This window comes from Microtus ochrogaster (assembly GCF_000317375.1).
Source record: "Microtus ochrogaster isolate Prairie Vole_2 chromosome 14 unlocalized genomic scaffold, MicOch1.0 chr14_random_3, whole genome shotgun sequence".
In the NCBI taxonomy this organism is placed as follows: Eukaryota; Metazoa; Chordata; class Mammalia; order Rodentia; family Cricetidae; genus Microtus; species Microtus ochrogaster.
In genome coordinates, this window is record NW_004949098.1 from 14,775,358 (window position 1) to 14,792,701 (window position 17,344).

Here is a 17,344-nt window from a genome sequence, read left to right on the forward strand (position 1 = left end):
GTAAAGGCTTTACCACACTGATTACATTCAAAGGGTTTCTTTCCAGTATGTGTTCTTTTGTGCCTTTTTTTAATTAAAAATTTCTGCCTCCTCCCCCGCCTACCTTTTCCCTCCCCCTCCACCCACTCCCCACCCTCACTCCCCTCCCCCTCCTTCTTCAGTCCAAAGAGCAGTCAGTTTTATGCCTTTGAAGTACACTGCGATATGTAAAGGCTTTATCACACTAATTACATTTATATGGTTTCTCTCCAGTATGTGTTCTTTTATGAATGTGAAGATTACCTTGACTTGCAAAGCCTTTACCACACTGATTACATTCATAGGGTTTTTCCCCAGTATGTGTTCTTTCATGTATTTCCAGATGACTGTGACGTGCAAAGGCTTTACCACACTGATGGCATTCAAAGGGTTTCTCTCCAGTATATGTTCTTTTATGATTTGGATGTCTTTTGGGACATGCAATGGGCTTTACACATTGCTTACACTCATATGGTTTCTCCCTAGGATTAGTTCTGTTATGCCTTTGAAGATCACTGACACATGCAATGGCTTTAATACTTTGAAGGTATATGGCAGTTTTCCCTCCAGTTTGACTTCCTTCATGCCTGCAAGGATAATGGCACATTTAAAAGTTTTTTACTAAATTCAATACACTGTTGAATCTTATAACTTTAACAAATAATTTTTAAATTTGTTCCAATTTTTAAAAGGAATTAGATCTTAGGGTTTTATCACTGTGTTTATACTCATACTGAATCGATTTACTAAGGATGTTTGGAAACATCGTAGGTACCTTTGATGGTAAGATCCTTTATTACAGCAGTCACATTTACAGAATCATTTTTCTATACGAAAATTTTTACATATTTGAAGAGAATTTGAAAAGCTCAGATCTTTAATATCCTTATTGCATTCATACATTTTCCTATACTGTGAGAGATACTACATTTGCTAAGTGAGCTAGGACAAACAGAAGTATTACTTATTTCTAGTACTCATGGGGATTTTCTGCAATGTGCATTTTTTGATGTAGTAATATTGAAACAAGAAAACAGATTACTTAAATACTTGAATGATATTCGACAAGTATACTTAACATGGGGACTGCTACATATCTTCTAATTATTCTGATAGAGAAGTATGTTATGTCTTTCCATATCCCTATGCTCATAAGCCTTGTATCCAGAGTGACATATGATATACCTAGTAAAGGAAAAATAAATAAAAAGATTCCAATTGAATTAGCAGAGGTTGACCCTCTGTAATCATTGACTTTTGGTATAGGGATTAAGGTTTGCCCACAACTGCCCTTTCATTCTTGACTCTAATTGCACCCTCAATAAACTTAACACAATCACATCAAGTAAATGAGACACACAAGCTTCAATATGCACTATTTGCATATTAGAAACTCTTGGACACATACTTATCACCACTTCAATGTTTATAATTTTTGTAATGTGAGTGGTATGAAAAAAATTGATTGACAATTCTATAGCATAGTTCTCATAATGCTATAACTCAAATGGTGATAACTGTTAAGACACTGTTTCCACACCTTCTTTCTTAAAAGCATGGTGTTCAAATGCAATTCACACAGCTGACATTGAGGTACATGGTTTTGTGACAATGTAATAATCATTGATGCCCTTAAAGTGTCATTATTTATTACGTTGTTTTTGTTTAAAACTTCCAATACACACTACAATTTCTTCAGAGGAACATTTGTATCATCTTGCCCGTGAAAGTTACCTTTCATATCTTCTAGACCATTGAGAATGATTTTCAATATTATGGTCTTCCCAAGTGTATCCTAAAATATAATATCAGAAAATATATGTAATATTGAAAATGATGTAAAATTTTAGTTACTCTCTTCCCTAAACCTTAGAACCATGCCTGATTTATTCAATCAATGGTTCTCCTTTCTTAATCAAAATTAGATAAGAACATCAATAAACAATGAATCGTTGTCCCCTTATTTTGAAACATAAGAGGAAATTCAGTCTTACCTATAATAGTGAGATTCCTGTAGGTCTCCAGCATAACATCTTTGTAGACATTCTTCTGGGAAGGATTCAGCAAAGTCCACTCTTCCCAAGTAAAATCAATATGCATATCATCATAGGTCACTGCATCCTAAATTTTCCAATATACATGTACGATAGAAAGCATGATGATGACAACATTGTAAATCTATAATTCTTTGACAATATACTCATATAATTCTGCGGCTGATCCCCAATTATTCCATACCATAGACATTTTAATTCAGTCACCAAGTAACTTTTGAAGGAAACTAAATAGGATAATGTTCACCTCTATCATTTCTATACCCCTTGAATGGAATATCACCTGCAAGACAAATGCCTATAAACAAACATAGAGAGACAAGTAAAGAGATCAGAAGTAAAGAGGACACATAGGAAAAATTGAATGAACAATTAATTACTAAATACAAAAATGAAGAACAAGAAAGGTAAAGACTCATGCCTTTAATTCCAGCACTCAGAAGGCAGAGGCCTCTGATTTAAATGCTGTACAAATTTATTAATCATGTCCGGGACTGTCAGAATTAAATATTAAGAACCTATTATCTATGCAAAAACCAGCAAAAAACAAAACAAAAAACAAACATATAAAAATTCACAGAAAAATACATAGGTGTTTGGTGAAATTCCTGTAAAGCGTTATGCATTAACTCCCGCTCTGTATTCATCTTCCAGAAACCTGAAGTATGCTAATTTAACTGTAACATATAAAAAGCTTAACTGAAAGAACTGTGTATTTAAGTTAAAAAGTTATATATAAATGTTGATACTAAGTAATCCACCCAGGGCAGGAAAGAGGGCTCAAAAGGAGAACTCGCTGGCTTGCATATAGGTGGGTTCAATTGTCTGTACTGAAAAGGGAATTAGAACTATATATGAGAACAAGTTCTGGGTTTCTGGGATCATGTTTTGACTTCTTTGAGAACCAGGTATCCACACGGTGCATATATATATATATATATATATATATATATATATATATATACATATACAGGAAAATTCTCATATACAATAAAGAAATTTCATTTTATAATTTTAGCTCCTTTGTCGAAAATAGGTGTTCATAGGTTTGTGTGTTAATATTAGTATTAATCTGACCACACTGAACCTGATAGAAGAGAAAGTGGGAAGTAGACTGCAACACATGGACACAGGAGACCACTTCCTATGTAGTACCCCAGTAGCAAAGACAATAAGAGCAACAATGAATAAACGGGACCTCCTGAAACTGACAAGCTTTTGTAATGTAAAGGACACTGTCATTAAGACAAAAAGGCAACCTACTGATTGGGAGAAGATCTTCACCAACCCTGCATCAGACAAAGGTCTGATCTCCAGAATATATAAAGAACTCAAGAAACTAGACATTAAAACTCTAATAAACCCAATTAAAAAATGGGGTACTAAACTGAACAGAGAATTCTCAACAGAAGTTCAAATGGCCAAAAGACACTTAAGGTCATGCTCATCCTTTTTAGCGATCAGGGAAATGCAAATCAAAACATCTCTGAGATACCATCTTATACTTGTCAGAATAGCTAAAATCAAAAACACCAATGATAGCCTATGCTGGAGAGGATGTAGAGTAAGGGGAACACTCATCCATTTCTGGTGGGAATGCAAACTTGTGTAACCACTTTGGAAATCAGTGTGGCGGTTCCTCAGGAAACTGGGAGTCAACCTACCTCAGGACCCAGCAATTCCACTCTTGGGAATATACCCAAGAGATGTCCAATCATACTATAAAAGCATTTGTTCAACTATGTTCATAGCAGCACTATTTGTAATAGCCAGAACCTGGAAACAACCTAGGTGCCCCTCAATAGAAGAATGGATAAGGAAGGTGTGGCACATATACAGTTTAGAGTTTTACTCAGCAGTAAAAAAAACAATGATATCTTGAATGTTGCATGCAAATGATGGAAACGGAAAACACTTTACTGAGATAACCCAGACCCAAAAAGATGAATATGGTATATACTCACTCATAAGTGGATTCTAGCCATAAATAAAGGACATCGAGCCTATAATTTGTGATTCTAGAGAAGCTACATAAGAAGGTGAACCCAAAGAATAACATATAGTTATACTCCTGGATATTGGAAGTAGACAAGATTGCCAGGCAAAAGTTTGGAGCACGAGAATGGGGGTGGGGTAGGAGTAAGGGAAGATGGGGAGAGAGAAGGGAGAAGGGGAGGATGGGGAGAGCTTGGGAGAATTGGATGGTTGAGATGGAAGAACGGTGGATATGGGAGCAGGGAAGTAGATATCTTAATTAAGGGAGACATTTTAGGCTTGGCAAAAGACTTGACTCTAGAGGAGTTCCCAGGTGTCCAAGGAGATGTCCACAGCTTGTTCCTTGGGCAGCAGAGGAGAGGGAACCTGAAATGACCCTATCCTATTGCCACACTGATGAATATCTTGCATATCACCATAGAACCTTCATCTGGCGATGCATGGAGATAGAGACAGAGACCCACACTGGAGCACTGGACTGAGCTCCCAAGGTCCAAATGAGGAGCAGAAGGAGGGAGAACATGAGCAAGGAAGTCAGGACCACGAGGGGTGCTCCCACCCACTGAGACAGTGGGGCTGATCTATAGGGAGCTCACCAAGTCCAGATGGACTGGGACTGATAAAGCATGTGATCAAATCGGACTCTCTGAATGTGGCTGACAATGAGGGCTGACTGAGAAGCCAAGGACAATGGCACTGGGTTTTGATTCTACTACATGGACTGGCCTTGTCGGAGCCTAGTCTGTTTGGATGCTCACCTTCCTAGATCTGGATGGAAGGGGCAGGACCTTGGACTTCCCACAGGGCAGCGCACCCAGACTTCTCTTAGGACTGGAGAGGGAGGGGGAGGGAGAGGGGGAGTGGGAAGGAAATGGGAGGAGGGGAGGAGATGGAAATTTTTAATAAAGAAAAAAGAAAGAATATGTAAAGCTCAATAAAAATTAATAAAAATATTTTTAAAAAACTTACAAGCAAGAAGATTCAAACAGCAGGCTACTAAACAGCCTTGTCACTGAATAGTTATACTGAAACTTATGTAATACCACTATAATGGTGGTGAAGGCATGACAGCACAAGAAGGAAGCTTACCAGTTAGTATCAAATATAAAACAGTACACAAAGAACAAGAAATAGGTTGAGAGAATAGAGACTCAAATCACATCCCCAATGAGTAATTCCATCCAGAAAGTATTCTTCTACTAATGATTTCACAAGAAATCAGCAGAAAGTTACAAAGGAATGATACATATTCAAATGCTTCTTCCTATTTGGGGAGGTGTTCATTTTAATCAATTACAATATGACCTAGGTCATTAAAGGCTCATGGTCATCCATTAAGAATATGCTTTAGTCACTTCAATGATCCCCATACTCTGCAAAAGCCCCTAAAATATTTAATTGTCCAAAGTCTTGTGACACTGAAGGCAACCTCTTGACAGTGACATCTTGCAAAATCAGAAAATGTGTTACATCTTTGTAACATATGATATCAAATACCATTCACATTCCAAAAGAGAAAAATGGAGACATACCGAGGGAAGATTGGACCAAGGCAAAACTGAAGCACAGCAGCACAAACATCCAATCCTGATGCTCTATCTCAGATGCATGCAACTTCTGTTTCAAAGGACTGAGATAATCTTATCCCTCTAACTATTCATATATCACTCTCTTTGATTACCTCCACTCTCTAGAGACAGCTTGCTCTCCATGGAAGATGCCTTATTGTTTAGGTATCTCAACATCTTGTGGTCTCAAAATGCAACCCAGGATATTTCAAAATATTATTTTAAGATGTGTTTTATTTTCATAAGTTCTGGAAAATTTCTTTCAATGATGCAAAGATCTGTTGTATTCTTTTATGTTGTATTTTTTAACTCTGTGAAGCTCTGATGCTTTGCTTTTCTTAAGCACTTGATTTTGCTAACGAAAAGATGAACGGCTTGTAGCTTATTAGGAAAAGATATGAAGGTCTGGAAGGCAGAGAGAATACAAGTGAGGAGAAATCTGGGAGGAAAAAAGGAGGGAGGAACAAGAAAAAGACAGGACACCAGTGGCCAGCCACCCAGCTACACAACAAGCTAGACAGTAAGAAGTAAAGAAAGGTATATAGAATAGAAAAACATAAAAAAAATAGAAGCAAAAGATTGATAGAATAATTCATGTTAAGAAAAATGTCTAGAAACAAGCCAAGTTAAGGCCAGAGATTAATAAGTAATAATAAAGCTCTGTGATTTATTTGGAATTGGGTGTCAGTGTCTCCAAAGAACAAATCAACTGCGTACAATTTGGTGCAATATGGAGCTCAAAATTCATGGTAAAAATTTCTGCCTTACAAAAGAAGCCCTTGAGCAGGGGGCACATAAAATTTTAACCTTAAAAAGTCTGCAAGCAGCACAAGAATCAGATTTCCAGAAATATAAAGGCAGAATGTAGTTCCTGAAGCATACTTTCTACATGGCTGCAAGCTAAGTGGTTGGCTTTCATGAACAGAGAAGCAGGAAGAGACTGTAGCCAAAGTTACCAGCGGAACTCAATGCTGCACAGTAGTTTAAAGGCTTATGTTTTCAAAAAGGCAAAATGAGGTGGCTGGAGAAATGGCTCAGAGGTTAAGAGCATTGGCTGCTCTTCCAGAGGTCCTGAGTTTAATTCCCAGCAACCACATGGTGGCTCTCAACCATCTGTACAGAGATCTGGTGCCCTCCTCTGGCCTGCGCTCATATATCAAGGCAGAATCTTGTATACATAATAAATAAATAAATCTTTTTTAAAAAAAGGCAAAATGATATTCAGTTAAACAGGTTCAGATTGAATAAAAACCTGTAAAATATTTCCAGTGTATTTTACAATTTGCATAGGCTTTAAAAAGCAAAGACAATAGGTACAGACATTTATAGAAATAGATTTAAAGAATAGTAACATCTTTAAAAAGATAATAACACTAATAGAAATTTAAAAAGTCATGTAATGATGGAAAATACACAAGGAGTCAAGATCCTGTATTGTATTGTGTTGATTCTGACCTTTTTGATGGCTGATGGGCACCAGATAGCTGGTGGAAGACATGGTATTATAAACAGCACTGCAAAATTGAACCAATTTAGGTATTTTGGGTTATCTTTTTGTTACTATTGCTTTTATTGAGCTTTACATTTTTCTTCACTCCCCTTCTTTCTACTCCTCACTCCTACTCTCTCCTGTGACCCTCACACTCCTGATTTACTCAGGAGATTTGTCTTTTTCACCATCCAATGTAGATTCATATATGTCTTTCTTAGGGACTTCTGTTGTCTAGTTTATCTGGGGTTGTAGATTCTAGGCTGGATTTTCTTTGCTTTATGACTAAGAGCCACTTTTGAGTGAGTACATATTATATTTGTCTTTCTGGGTCTGGGTTACCACACTCAATATGTTTTTTCTAGATCCATTCATTTGCCTGCAAATTTCAAGATGCCATTACAATTTACCTTTGTGTAGTACTCCATTGTATAAAAGTGCCACATTTTCTTCATCTATTCTTCGGTTAAGGTGCATCTAGGTTTGTTGGTGGAAGAATTTAGTTGGTTCCCAGATGCTCAGCACCAAAATAAACACTCAGAAACAATATTATTTGAAATACTGTTTGACCAATATCTTAAGTGTATTTTTAGCTCACTCTTATCTCTTAAATTAACCAATTTTTATTATTTTATATTTTACCATAAGGCTCATGGTCTATCAACATGCTTTCAGGTGGTGGCTTACATCTTCCTCCTCTAGTGGCTTCATGATGTCTTTCTGACTCCACTTTTTTTCTCACAGCATTTAGTTTAGTTTTCTCCATCTAGCTCTATTCTGTTAAGCTATTGGCCAAAACAATTTCTTTATTCATTAATCAATAAATGTAGCACATATACAAAAGCTCTTCCCACACCATAGGTTCTTTTCATGTTCTGGCTATTACAAATAATGCTGCTAGGAACAGAGTTGAGCACATGTTCTTGTCATATACTTGAATGTCATTTGGGTATATACTCAACAGCGATATTGCTGGGTCTTGGGGTAAATTGTTTCCTAATTATCTGAGAAATCACCATACTGATTTCCAGAGCAATTGTACAAGTTTACAAGACCACCAATGGAGGAGTGATGTCCTCATCCCACATCCTTTCCAGCATAAGCTTTCATCAGAGTTTTTGTTCTTCACCATTCTGACAGGTGGAAGAGCGAATCTCAGAGCTGTTTTGATTTGCATTTCTCTGATAGTTAAGCATGCTGAGCACTTGCTTATGTGTCCCTCATCTGCTCAGAGTTTTCTGTTTAGGACTGTACCCGATTTTTGTTAGATTATTTGGTCTTTTGTTGTCACATTATTTTAATTTTAAAATATGAGTCAAATGTATCTGTTAAATGGATATAAAAATATTTTTGAGAAGAGGTTTTGCCTTTGTTTCCACAGCAGACTAAATTCTGTGGATTTTTTAAGGAATGACATTGATCAGGTTTAATCAGGGAAGACCTCCTGAATATTGACAAGTGATGACTATCAGTAAAGATCATAGATGCTCTCGCAACTACTTGGACTTTATCTCAAATTTTCTCAGAGAACCCTAAAGATGTCTTCACCCATATTTATCAAGAAGTAATCCAGAGAACATGACACCCACATTTCCAACAGATGAAATATGGTGGACTTTTGGATATTTGGTAAGCTATAGATACTTGTATTTTGATAAGTATTTAAGTTATTTTCGTTATAGTACATATATATTTTTATTATTATTTAAGGTATGGTATCTATAAAACACATTTAAAAGTATAAGATAAAGTTCTAGTTTTTGAAAGCTATTATTATAAACTATTTAGGATAATCTGGAAACTCAGATTAGTAGTTAAATGATGTGGGAAGGTCATTTGTCTATCTGTTGCTTTCATTGGTTAATTAATAAAGAAACTGTTTGGCATGATAGGTGAGAACATAGGTGAGTGGGGCAAACAGAACAGAATGCTGGGAAGAAGGGAAGTTAGCCAGATGCCATGCCTCTCTTCTCTGGGCCAGACGCCATGGATCCAGCCGCCAGGTCAGACATGCTGAATCTTTCCCGGTGGTGCTACATACATTAATAAAAATGGGTTAATCAAGATATGAGAGCTAGCCAAGAAGAGGCTATAACTAACGGGCCAGGCAGTGTTTAAAAAAATACAATTTGTGTGTTGTTATTTCAGGTATAAAACTAGCTGTGCAGGAGCCAAGCAGGACAAAAAGCAGGCCAGCCCACAGCTCCTTCTACAGTTAAACACTTATAACAATGAAATATAATGTTAGGAATATTTCCAGAGTCCTACAAAGATATATTTAGATAGACAAAAGGTTTCCAAACACTTAAAAGATGTATAGAATATGTTATTTTCTTGCTTAAAAATGATGGGTATTGAAGAAACTCCACTGGAGTTGCTTTCATTCTGGCAAGCCTAATCCCTGGTTGAAAAAAACCTGCTGCTACTTTGGGCTGCTCAACAGTGTTCTGTGCAGATTTTATATGCAGGATCAACAGGAAAGTGATAGCTGAACATTTTCAAAACAAGGCAGAACAATGCTCTGGGATTTCTGCTTCACAGAAGAGATGGCCAGACATTCTGCAGGATTCAGAGAAAAGTAATTGATGAGCTTGGCCACTACAAGGAAAGTCCTTCAAATTCCCCACTTCAGAGAAAAGTATTCTTGTCTTTTGAAAATGGATGGTTTAATGTTGGAAAAGAACATTGGTTGAATGTTCAGGTAGCTCAGTGTCTCTGTTAGGGAATATTAATTCCATCTCAGGTCTAGGATGGAGTTAAAGACTAAATAATTAGAGTTTCAGTTTACCATAGTTATGATAGCAAGTAATCTAAGTATCAAACTTTGCAGTTATTAAAATGAGATGGATCATGGAGTGTTTTTTCTGAAATTGATAAATACAAATGGACTGAACATTGTAAAAGTAATTCTTACTTGGTAACTGCTTTTATTGTACAGTTTTAGTAAGTTAAAGTGAAAATATTTCATTTTGATTTAGGCAAAAAAGGAGAGAGATTGAAATGTTATTTTAAGATTCATTTTATTTTTTCTGATGTGGAATATATGTTTCAATGATGCAAAGATGTGCTGCATACTTTTATGTTGCATTTTTTTAACTCTGTAAAGCTGTGTTATTTTGCCAGTCTAAAATACCCGATTGGCCTAATAAAAAACAGCCAAAAGGTTGGCAGGAAGGATAAGAGGAAAGTTCATCGCTCTTAGTGCCCACGTTAAAAAAAAAAAACGGAGAAAGCTCACATTAGAGACTTGACAGCACAGCTGAAAGCTCTAGAAAAAAAAAAAAGAAGCAGACTCACCCAGGAGGAGTGGATGACTGGAAATAATCAAACTGAGGGCTGAAATCAACAAAATAGAAACATGAAAAAAAAAAAAATCCAAAGAATCAAACAAAGAGCTGGTTCTTTGAGAAAGTCAACAAGATTGACAAACCCCTATCCAAACTACTCAAAAAGCAGAGCGAGAACACGCAAATTAACAAGGTCGGAAATAAAGGGAGATATAACAACAGACACTGAGGAAATTCAGAAAATCACTAGGTCTTACTACAAAAGCCTATATGTCACAAAGTTTGAAACTGTAAAGGAAATGGACTTGTTTTTAGATAAATACCACTTACCAAAATTAAATCAAGACCAGGTGAACAATTTAAATATATCTATAAATCGTGAAGAAATAGAAGCTGTCATTTAAACAACAACAACAACAACAAAAAAAAAAACCTCCCAACAAAAAAAAGCCCAGGACCAGGTTTTAATACAGAATTTTTTGAGAACTTCTAAGAAGAGCTGATACCTTAATGTGTTTCACATTAATAGAAACAGAGGAATCAGTGCCAAACTCTTTTTACGAAGCTACAGTCACACTGATACCAAAACCACACAAAGACTCAACCAAGAAAGAGAATTACAGACCTATCTCGCTCATGAACATCTATGGAAAAATTCTCAATAAAATACTGGCAAACCGAATCCAAGAAAACATTAGAAAAATTATCCATTATGATCAAGTAGGCTTTATCCCAGACATAGAGGGCTGTTTCAACATATGAAAATCTATCAATGTAATCAATCATATAAATAATCTGAAAGAAAAAAACCACATGATCATTTCACTAGATGCTGCAAAAGCATTTGACAAAATTCAACACCCCATTATAATAAAGGTCTTAGAGAGGTTAGGGATACCAGGATCGTACCTAAATATAATAGAAGCAATATACGGCAAACCAACAGCTAATATCAAATTAAATGGAGAGAAACTCAAAGTCATTCCACTAAAATCAGGAACAATCAAGGCTGTTCACTCTCACCATATCTGTTCAACATAGTGAACACCCAATTTTTGACAAAGGAGCTAAAATTATACAATGGAAGAAAGAAAGCATCGTCAACAAATGGTGCTGGCATAACTGGATGTCAACCTGTAGAAGAATGAAAATACCACCATGCACAAAACTCAAGTCCAAATGGATTAAAGACCTCAATATAAATCTGAACACACTGAACCTGATAGAAGAGAAAGTGGGAAGTAGACTGCAACACATCGGCACAGGAGACCACTTCCTACATATAACCCCAGTAGCACAGACAATAAGAGCAACGTTGAATAAATGGGACCTCATGAAAATGAGAAGCTTCTGTAAAGCAAAGGACACTGTCATTAAGACAAAAAGGCAACCTACTGATTGAGAGAAGATCTTCACCAACCCCGCATCAGACAAAGGTCTGATCTCCAAAATATATAAAGAACTCAAAAAACTAGACATTAAAACTCTAATAAACCCAATTAAAAAATGGGGCACTGAACTGAACAGAGAATTCTCAACAGAAAAATTTCAAATGGCCAAAAGACACTTAAGGTCCTATTCAACCTCCTTAGGGAACAGGGAAATACAAATCAAAACAACTTTGAGATATCATCTTACACCTGTCAGAATGGCTAAAATTGAAAACATCAATGATAGCTTATGCTGGATAGGATGTGGTGTAAGGGGAACACTCATCCATTTCTGGTGGGAATGCAAACTTGTGCAACCACTTTGGAAATCAGTGTGGCATTTCTCAGAAAACTGGGAATCAGCCTACCTCAGGATCCAGCAATACCACTCTTGGGAATATACTCAAGAGATGCCCAATCATACTACAAAAGCATTTGTTCAACTATGCTCATAGCAGCATTATTTGTAATAGCCAGAACCTGGAAACAACCTAGATGCCCCTCAATGGAAGAATGAATAAAGAAAGTGTGGAATAAATACACATTAGAGTACTACTCAGCAGTAAAAAACAATGGCATCTTGAATTTTGCATGCAAATGGATAGAAATAAAATACACTTTACTGAGTGAGATAACCCAGACCCAAAAAGATGAATATGGTATGTACTCACTCATACGTGGACTCTAGCCATAAACAAAGGACATTAAGCCTATAGTTCATAAGCCTAGAGAAGCCAAATAACAAGGTGAACCCAAAGAAAAACCTATGTAGATCCTCCTGGAAATTAGAAGCAAACAAGATTGCCAGGCAAAAGTTGGGAGCATGGGGGTGGGTGTAGGGGTGGAGGAGGGTTTGAAGGAAGGGAAGAGGGGAGAAGGAAGGGAGAAGGGAAAGATTAGGGAGAGTTTGGGGGACTGGGAGGGTGGAGATGGAGAAAGGGTGGATATAGGAGTAGGGAATAAGATATCTACATTAAGGGAGCCATTTTAGGGTTGGCAAGAGACTTGGCTCTAGAGAGGATGCCAGGTGTCCACAGGGTTGTCACCAGTTAGATCCTAGGGCAGCAGAAGAGAAGGTGCCTGAACTGCCCTTGCCCCACTATCACACTGATAATTATCTTGAATATCATGATAGAATCTTCATCCAGTGATGGATGGAGATAGAGGCAAAGACCCTCATCAGAGCAAGGACTGAGCTCCCAAGGTCCAGCTGAAGGGCAGAAGGAGGGAGAAGGTGAGCAAGGAAGTCAGGACCGCGAGAGGTTGGTCCATTCACTGAGTCAGTGTGCCTGTTCTAATGGGAGCTCAGCAAATCCAGGTGGATTTGAGCATGTGATCAAACCGAACTCTCTGAGTGTGGCTGACAATGGGGGCTGACTGAGAAGCCATTGATAAAGGCAATGGTATTGTTTTTACTGCATGTACTGACTTTTTGGGATGCTAGTCTATTCGGATGCACAGCTTCCTAGGCCTGGATGAAGCGGGGAGGGCCTTGGACTTCCCACAGGGCAGGGTTCCCAGCCCTCTCTCTTGCAGGGAGGGGGAGGGAGGAGGGTGAGTAGGGGAACTAGAGGGGAATGGAAGGAGGGGAGTAAGTGTAAATTTTTGAATGGAAAAATAAAAAAAAAAGCAAAAAAATAAACTTTGGTTGAATGTTCAGGTAGTTTAGTGTCTCTGATAGGGAATATTAATTCCATCTCAGGTCTAGGATGGAGTTAAAGACTAAATAATTTCAGTTTCAGTTTATCGTAGCTATGACAGCAAGTAAGCTAAATGTTAAACTCTGGAGTCCAAAATGGGATGGATCATGGAGTGTTTTCTCTGAAACTGATAAAGACAAGTGGACTGAATATTGTAAATGTAATTCTTACTTGGTAACTGCTTTTATTGTACATAGTTTTAGTTTTAATATTTCATTTTGATTTAGGCAAAAAGAGAAAAGGTTGTGACATATTATTTTAAGATTTGTTTTATTTTTTCTGATGTGGAACATACGTTTCAATGATGCAAATATGTGTTGCATTCCTTTATGTTGTATTTGTTTAACACTGCAAAGCTGTAATACTTTGCCTGTCTAAAATACCCGATTGGTCTAATAAAAAAACAGAACAGTAAGTAGTTTGGCAGGAAGGATCTAGAAGGCAAAGAAAACAAATGAAAGGAAAAATATGGGAGGACAAAAGGAACAAGGTGAAAAAAAGAATAGGACACCAGGGTATAGCTACCTAACTACACAACAAGGCACAGAGCAAGAAGTAAAGAAAGGTATTCCAAGTAGAGAAAGATAAGGGCCCAAAAACAAAATGTCAATAGGATAATTTAAGAAAAACTGCCTAGAAGCAAGCCACAATAAGGCTGGGAACTTATAAGAAGGAATAAAACTTCTCCTGTGTCATTTATTTGGAAGCTCCAATGACATGATGCCACAAACATAAAGGAAGAAAGAGAAAAAAATTACAACATCAGGCTTCATCCTCATAGTTTCATGGAATCTCAGTCTCCTTAATGGGTTTCTGATTATTCCAAACAAAGATGCCTGCAACAATGCTGAACTGTAATTACAGACTAAGAACTCATTACATTTTTATTCTTTCTTGTTTGCAGGACCAATACATGATGGGAGATACTGGAAAGTTCAACATCTATTTTGTTGTTTTGTTTTGATTTTCAAGGCAAGGTTCATCAGTAACTTTGGAGCATTTCCTGGAAACTAGCTCTTGTAGACCAGGCTGGCATCAAACTCATAGAAATTTGTTGCGGGAGGTCCTCCTGCTCCTCCAGCCTATAGCTGCTGAGATACCAGCCCATTGGGGCATGGTCTCTCTCCCTTTAAAAAAGCAGCCACTTCCCTCTCCTCGCTCTCTCTTCCTGCTCCGCTGGCGACTAGACTCCCTTCCTGGTTGCGCAGAGGGCTGTGATCTGTAAGTTTTTGCCCTTTAAATAAATACCATCCTATTAATCATAATTCCAAACTGGTGTGGCATTGCTTATGACTTACGTCTCCAGAAATTCATAAGTTTGACTTGGTAATTGGCATAAAAACTAACATGCTTGGATCACAGGTACAGCAGGTTTGCATGAAGCTGCTTCCTGGGAATAGGAAACACTTTGCTTACTCCTTTCATAAACTGAAGGTTTAGATAGATGGAGTCTTACCTTTAAGGCACCTTGCAAACTTTCCATTCCATAGCAAGAGTCTTTTCTATAGTGGTGATAAACTCCTTGAAAATAACCTCCTGTTTCAGCAATTTATTGTGATATGAAACTATCTTTTCATTTTCATTTATTTTTGCCCCAGTTGTTACTTTCTTTTTACAGTTGACCTGAATGAGGCATCAGTAATAGCCATTCAACAAATTCAGTATTCCATTTAAGAAATTAGCCTATTATTTTTAATTCTGCTGTACTAAATTTCCAGGGCATAGGCAAAATAAGAAAGATTGTGGGCTCAATATATTATGCAAATGATCTCAAGTATAATTTTCTTTGGTGCCTGTTATAAAAGGAGCAGCGGGCCACTTCCCGCCACCTGGCTCCCGGCCGCCTGGCTAGCTTATATCCTGAAATAACAACAGACAAATTATATTCATTTAAACACTGCCTGGCCCATTATTTCTAGCCTCATATTGGCTAACTCTCGAATCTTAATTAACCCATTTCTATTAATGTATATTGCCACTTGACTGTGGCTTACCAGCATGAGTCTAACCAGTATCCTTCTCGAGGAGGAGAGCCATAGCATCTGCCACATTGCCTTCTTCCTCCCAGAATTCTGTTCTGTCTACTATGCCCATCTAAGGGCTGCCCTATCAAAAGGCCAAGGCAGTTTTCTTTATTCAACCAATGAAAGCAACAAATAGAAAGAATACCCTTTCCCCTTTTTCTGTTTAAATAAAGAAAGGCTTTAACTTTAACAGAGTAACATTACATATAACAAAACAGTTATTAAGCAAGAATTAGTTACAATATTTAGATCTATTTTATCTTTTATCATAACTAAGGAAAACTATAACTATCTATTGATTCTCCAACTCCATCAAAGACTCCAGAAGGATATAATATTACTTAAATAAACAAGAAGTAAGCAACTTCTAAAACTCTAGAAGTGACAGAGACATCTTGCTGCCTGGACAGTCACCCAAAGTTCTCTCGTACCTTTGGGGCATCCATCTTCAGCCTACAGGCCCATAGAATCCAGTAGACATTTCCATGAAGCAGGAAAATTCAAAGACAGTTCAGTCACTTTCTTTTGTATCCTGAAGAATGTCTCACAGACTCTTTCATGAATCAGGAACCCCGAAGAATCATCTCACCTTTAGGCAAGTTCAGCACACCTCTCTCAGTGGGTTCTTTCTATGGCTTACTGGCATGAGTCTAATCATTGTCCATCTCAGAGAGGAGAGCCATGGCATCTACTACACTGCCTACTTCCTCCCAGAATTCTGTTCTGTCTACTAGCTCATCTAAAGACTGCCCTATCAAAAGGCCAAGGCAGTTTTATTTATTCAACCAATGAAAGCAACACATAGAAAGAAGATCCTCCTATACCAGGTGCCTATTTAGACTGAAATCGTATTATCTCAATCTCCTTTTTCTGCTTTTACTCTTAACATTCCCATCTTCCTGGTCCTACAAGAACAAGTTCTATGTACAACTTTCTATGGTTTTTGCAACCTAAAGTCATGATATATTTGACATTCTTACAAAAGAAAACATTTCAGGTTCTGCACAAGAAAAACAAATCCCTTTTGTTGTTTCATTTTTTTTGGTATAACTTGAGTTTTTGCTGCTGTAATTAAATCTGATAACCAGAAGAAGCTCAGGTTGATTGTGTCAGCTCACATTCCATCATTTTGGGAAACTTAAGATAGCAAATCAAGCTAAAAATTAGAGGCAAAAGTCATGGGCAATGTTTGTTTCCTGGCTCAATCTCTTGCCTAGTCACTGTCTCATATGGAGATAGCTTCCATTTTCTTAGGGATAATGCCACCCTCAATGGAGGAATCAGCCCACATAAATTGTCAATCAACATAATCTCTCAGAGATACATTTTCTGGCTATTATGTATAAAGTCACTATGAACATACTTGAGAAGGAATCCTTCTGGAAGAATCTTTTGGTATTATACACAAGAGTGGTATAAGTTAATATGGAGATAGACTGATTCACAATTTTCTGAAGATTGAATATTGCTTTCCACAATGGCTGTACAAATGTGTACTTGGAAAAGCAATGAATTCCCTTGTTCCATATCCTTGCCAGCATTAGTTTTCATTGTTGTTATGTACTTAACCATTCTGACAGCATTAAGATGAAATCTAACAGTAGTTTTAATATGTATTTCCATGATGGCTAAGGATGGTGAAAATTTCTTCTAGTTTCTCATCCACTTTAGAAACGTTTACTAAGCGTACAAATGGATGGAAATAGAAAACACTATCCTGAGTGAGGTAAGCCAGACCCAAAAAGAGGAACATGGGATGTACTCACTCATATTTGGTTT

At 37.2% G+C, this 17,344-nt stretch overlaps 1 protein-coding gene and 1 pseudogene across 1 annotated transcript in view; one reads left to right on the forward strand and one right to left on the reverse strand.

The window, feature by feature from the left end:
• The window catches only part of LOC113458017, a 211,828-nt pseudogene that overhangs the window by 142,284 nt on the left and 52,200 nt on the right, over positions 1 to 17,344 (forward strand).
• Positions 367 to 17,344, reverse strand: part of LOC113455439 (zinc finger protein 120-like) — a 28,648-nt gene continuing 11,670 nt past the window's right edge. Inside the window, exons 2-3 of the mRNA XM_026787980.1 lie at positions 2,013 to 2,139; positions 367 to 605 (exon numbers count right to left, since the gene is read on the reverse strand). Of these exons, the coding sequence (XP_026643781.1) occupies positions 469 to 605; positions 2,013 to 2,139 (264 nt within the window). The 3' untranslated portion in view covers positions 367 to 468. The remainder of the gene's footprint in view (positions 606 to 2,012; positions 2,140 to 17,344) is intronic.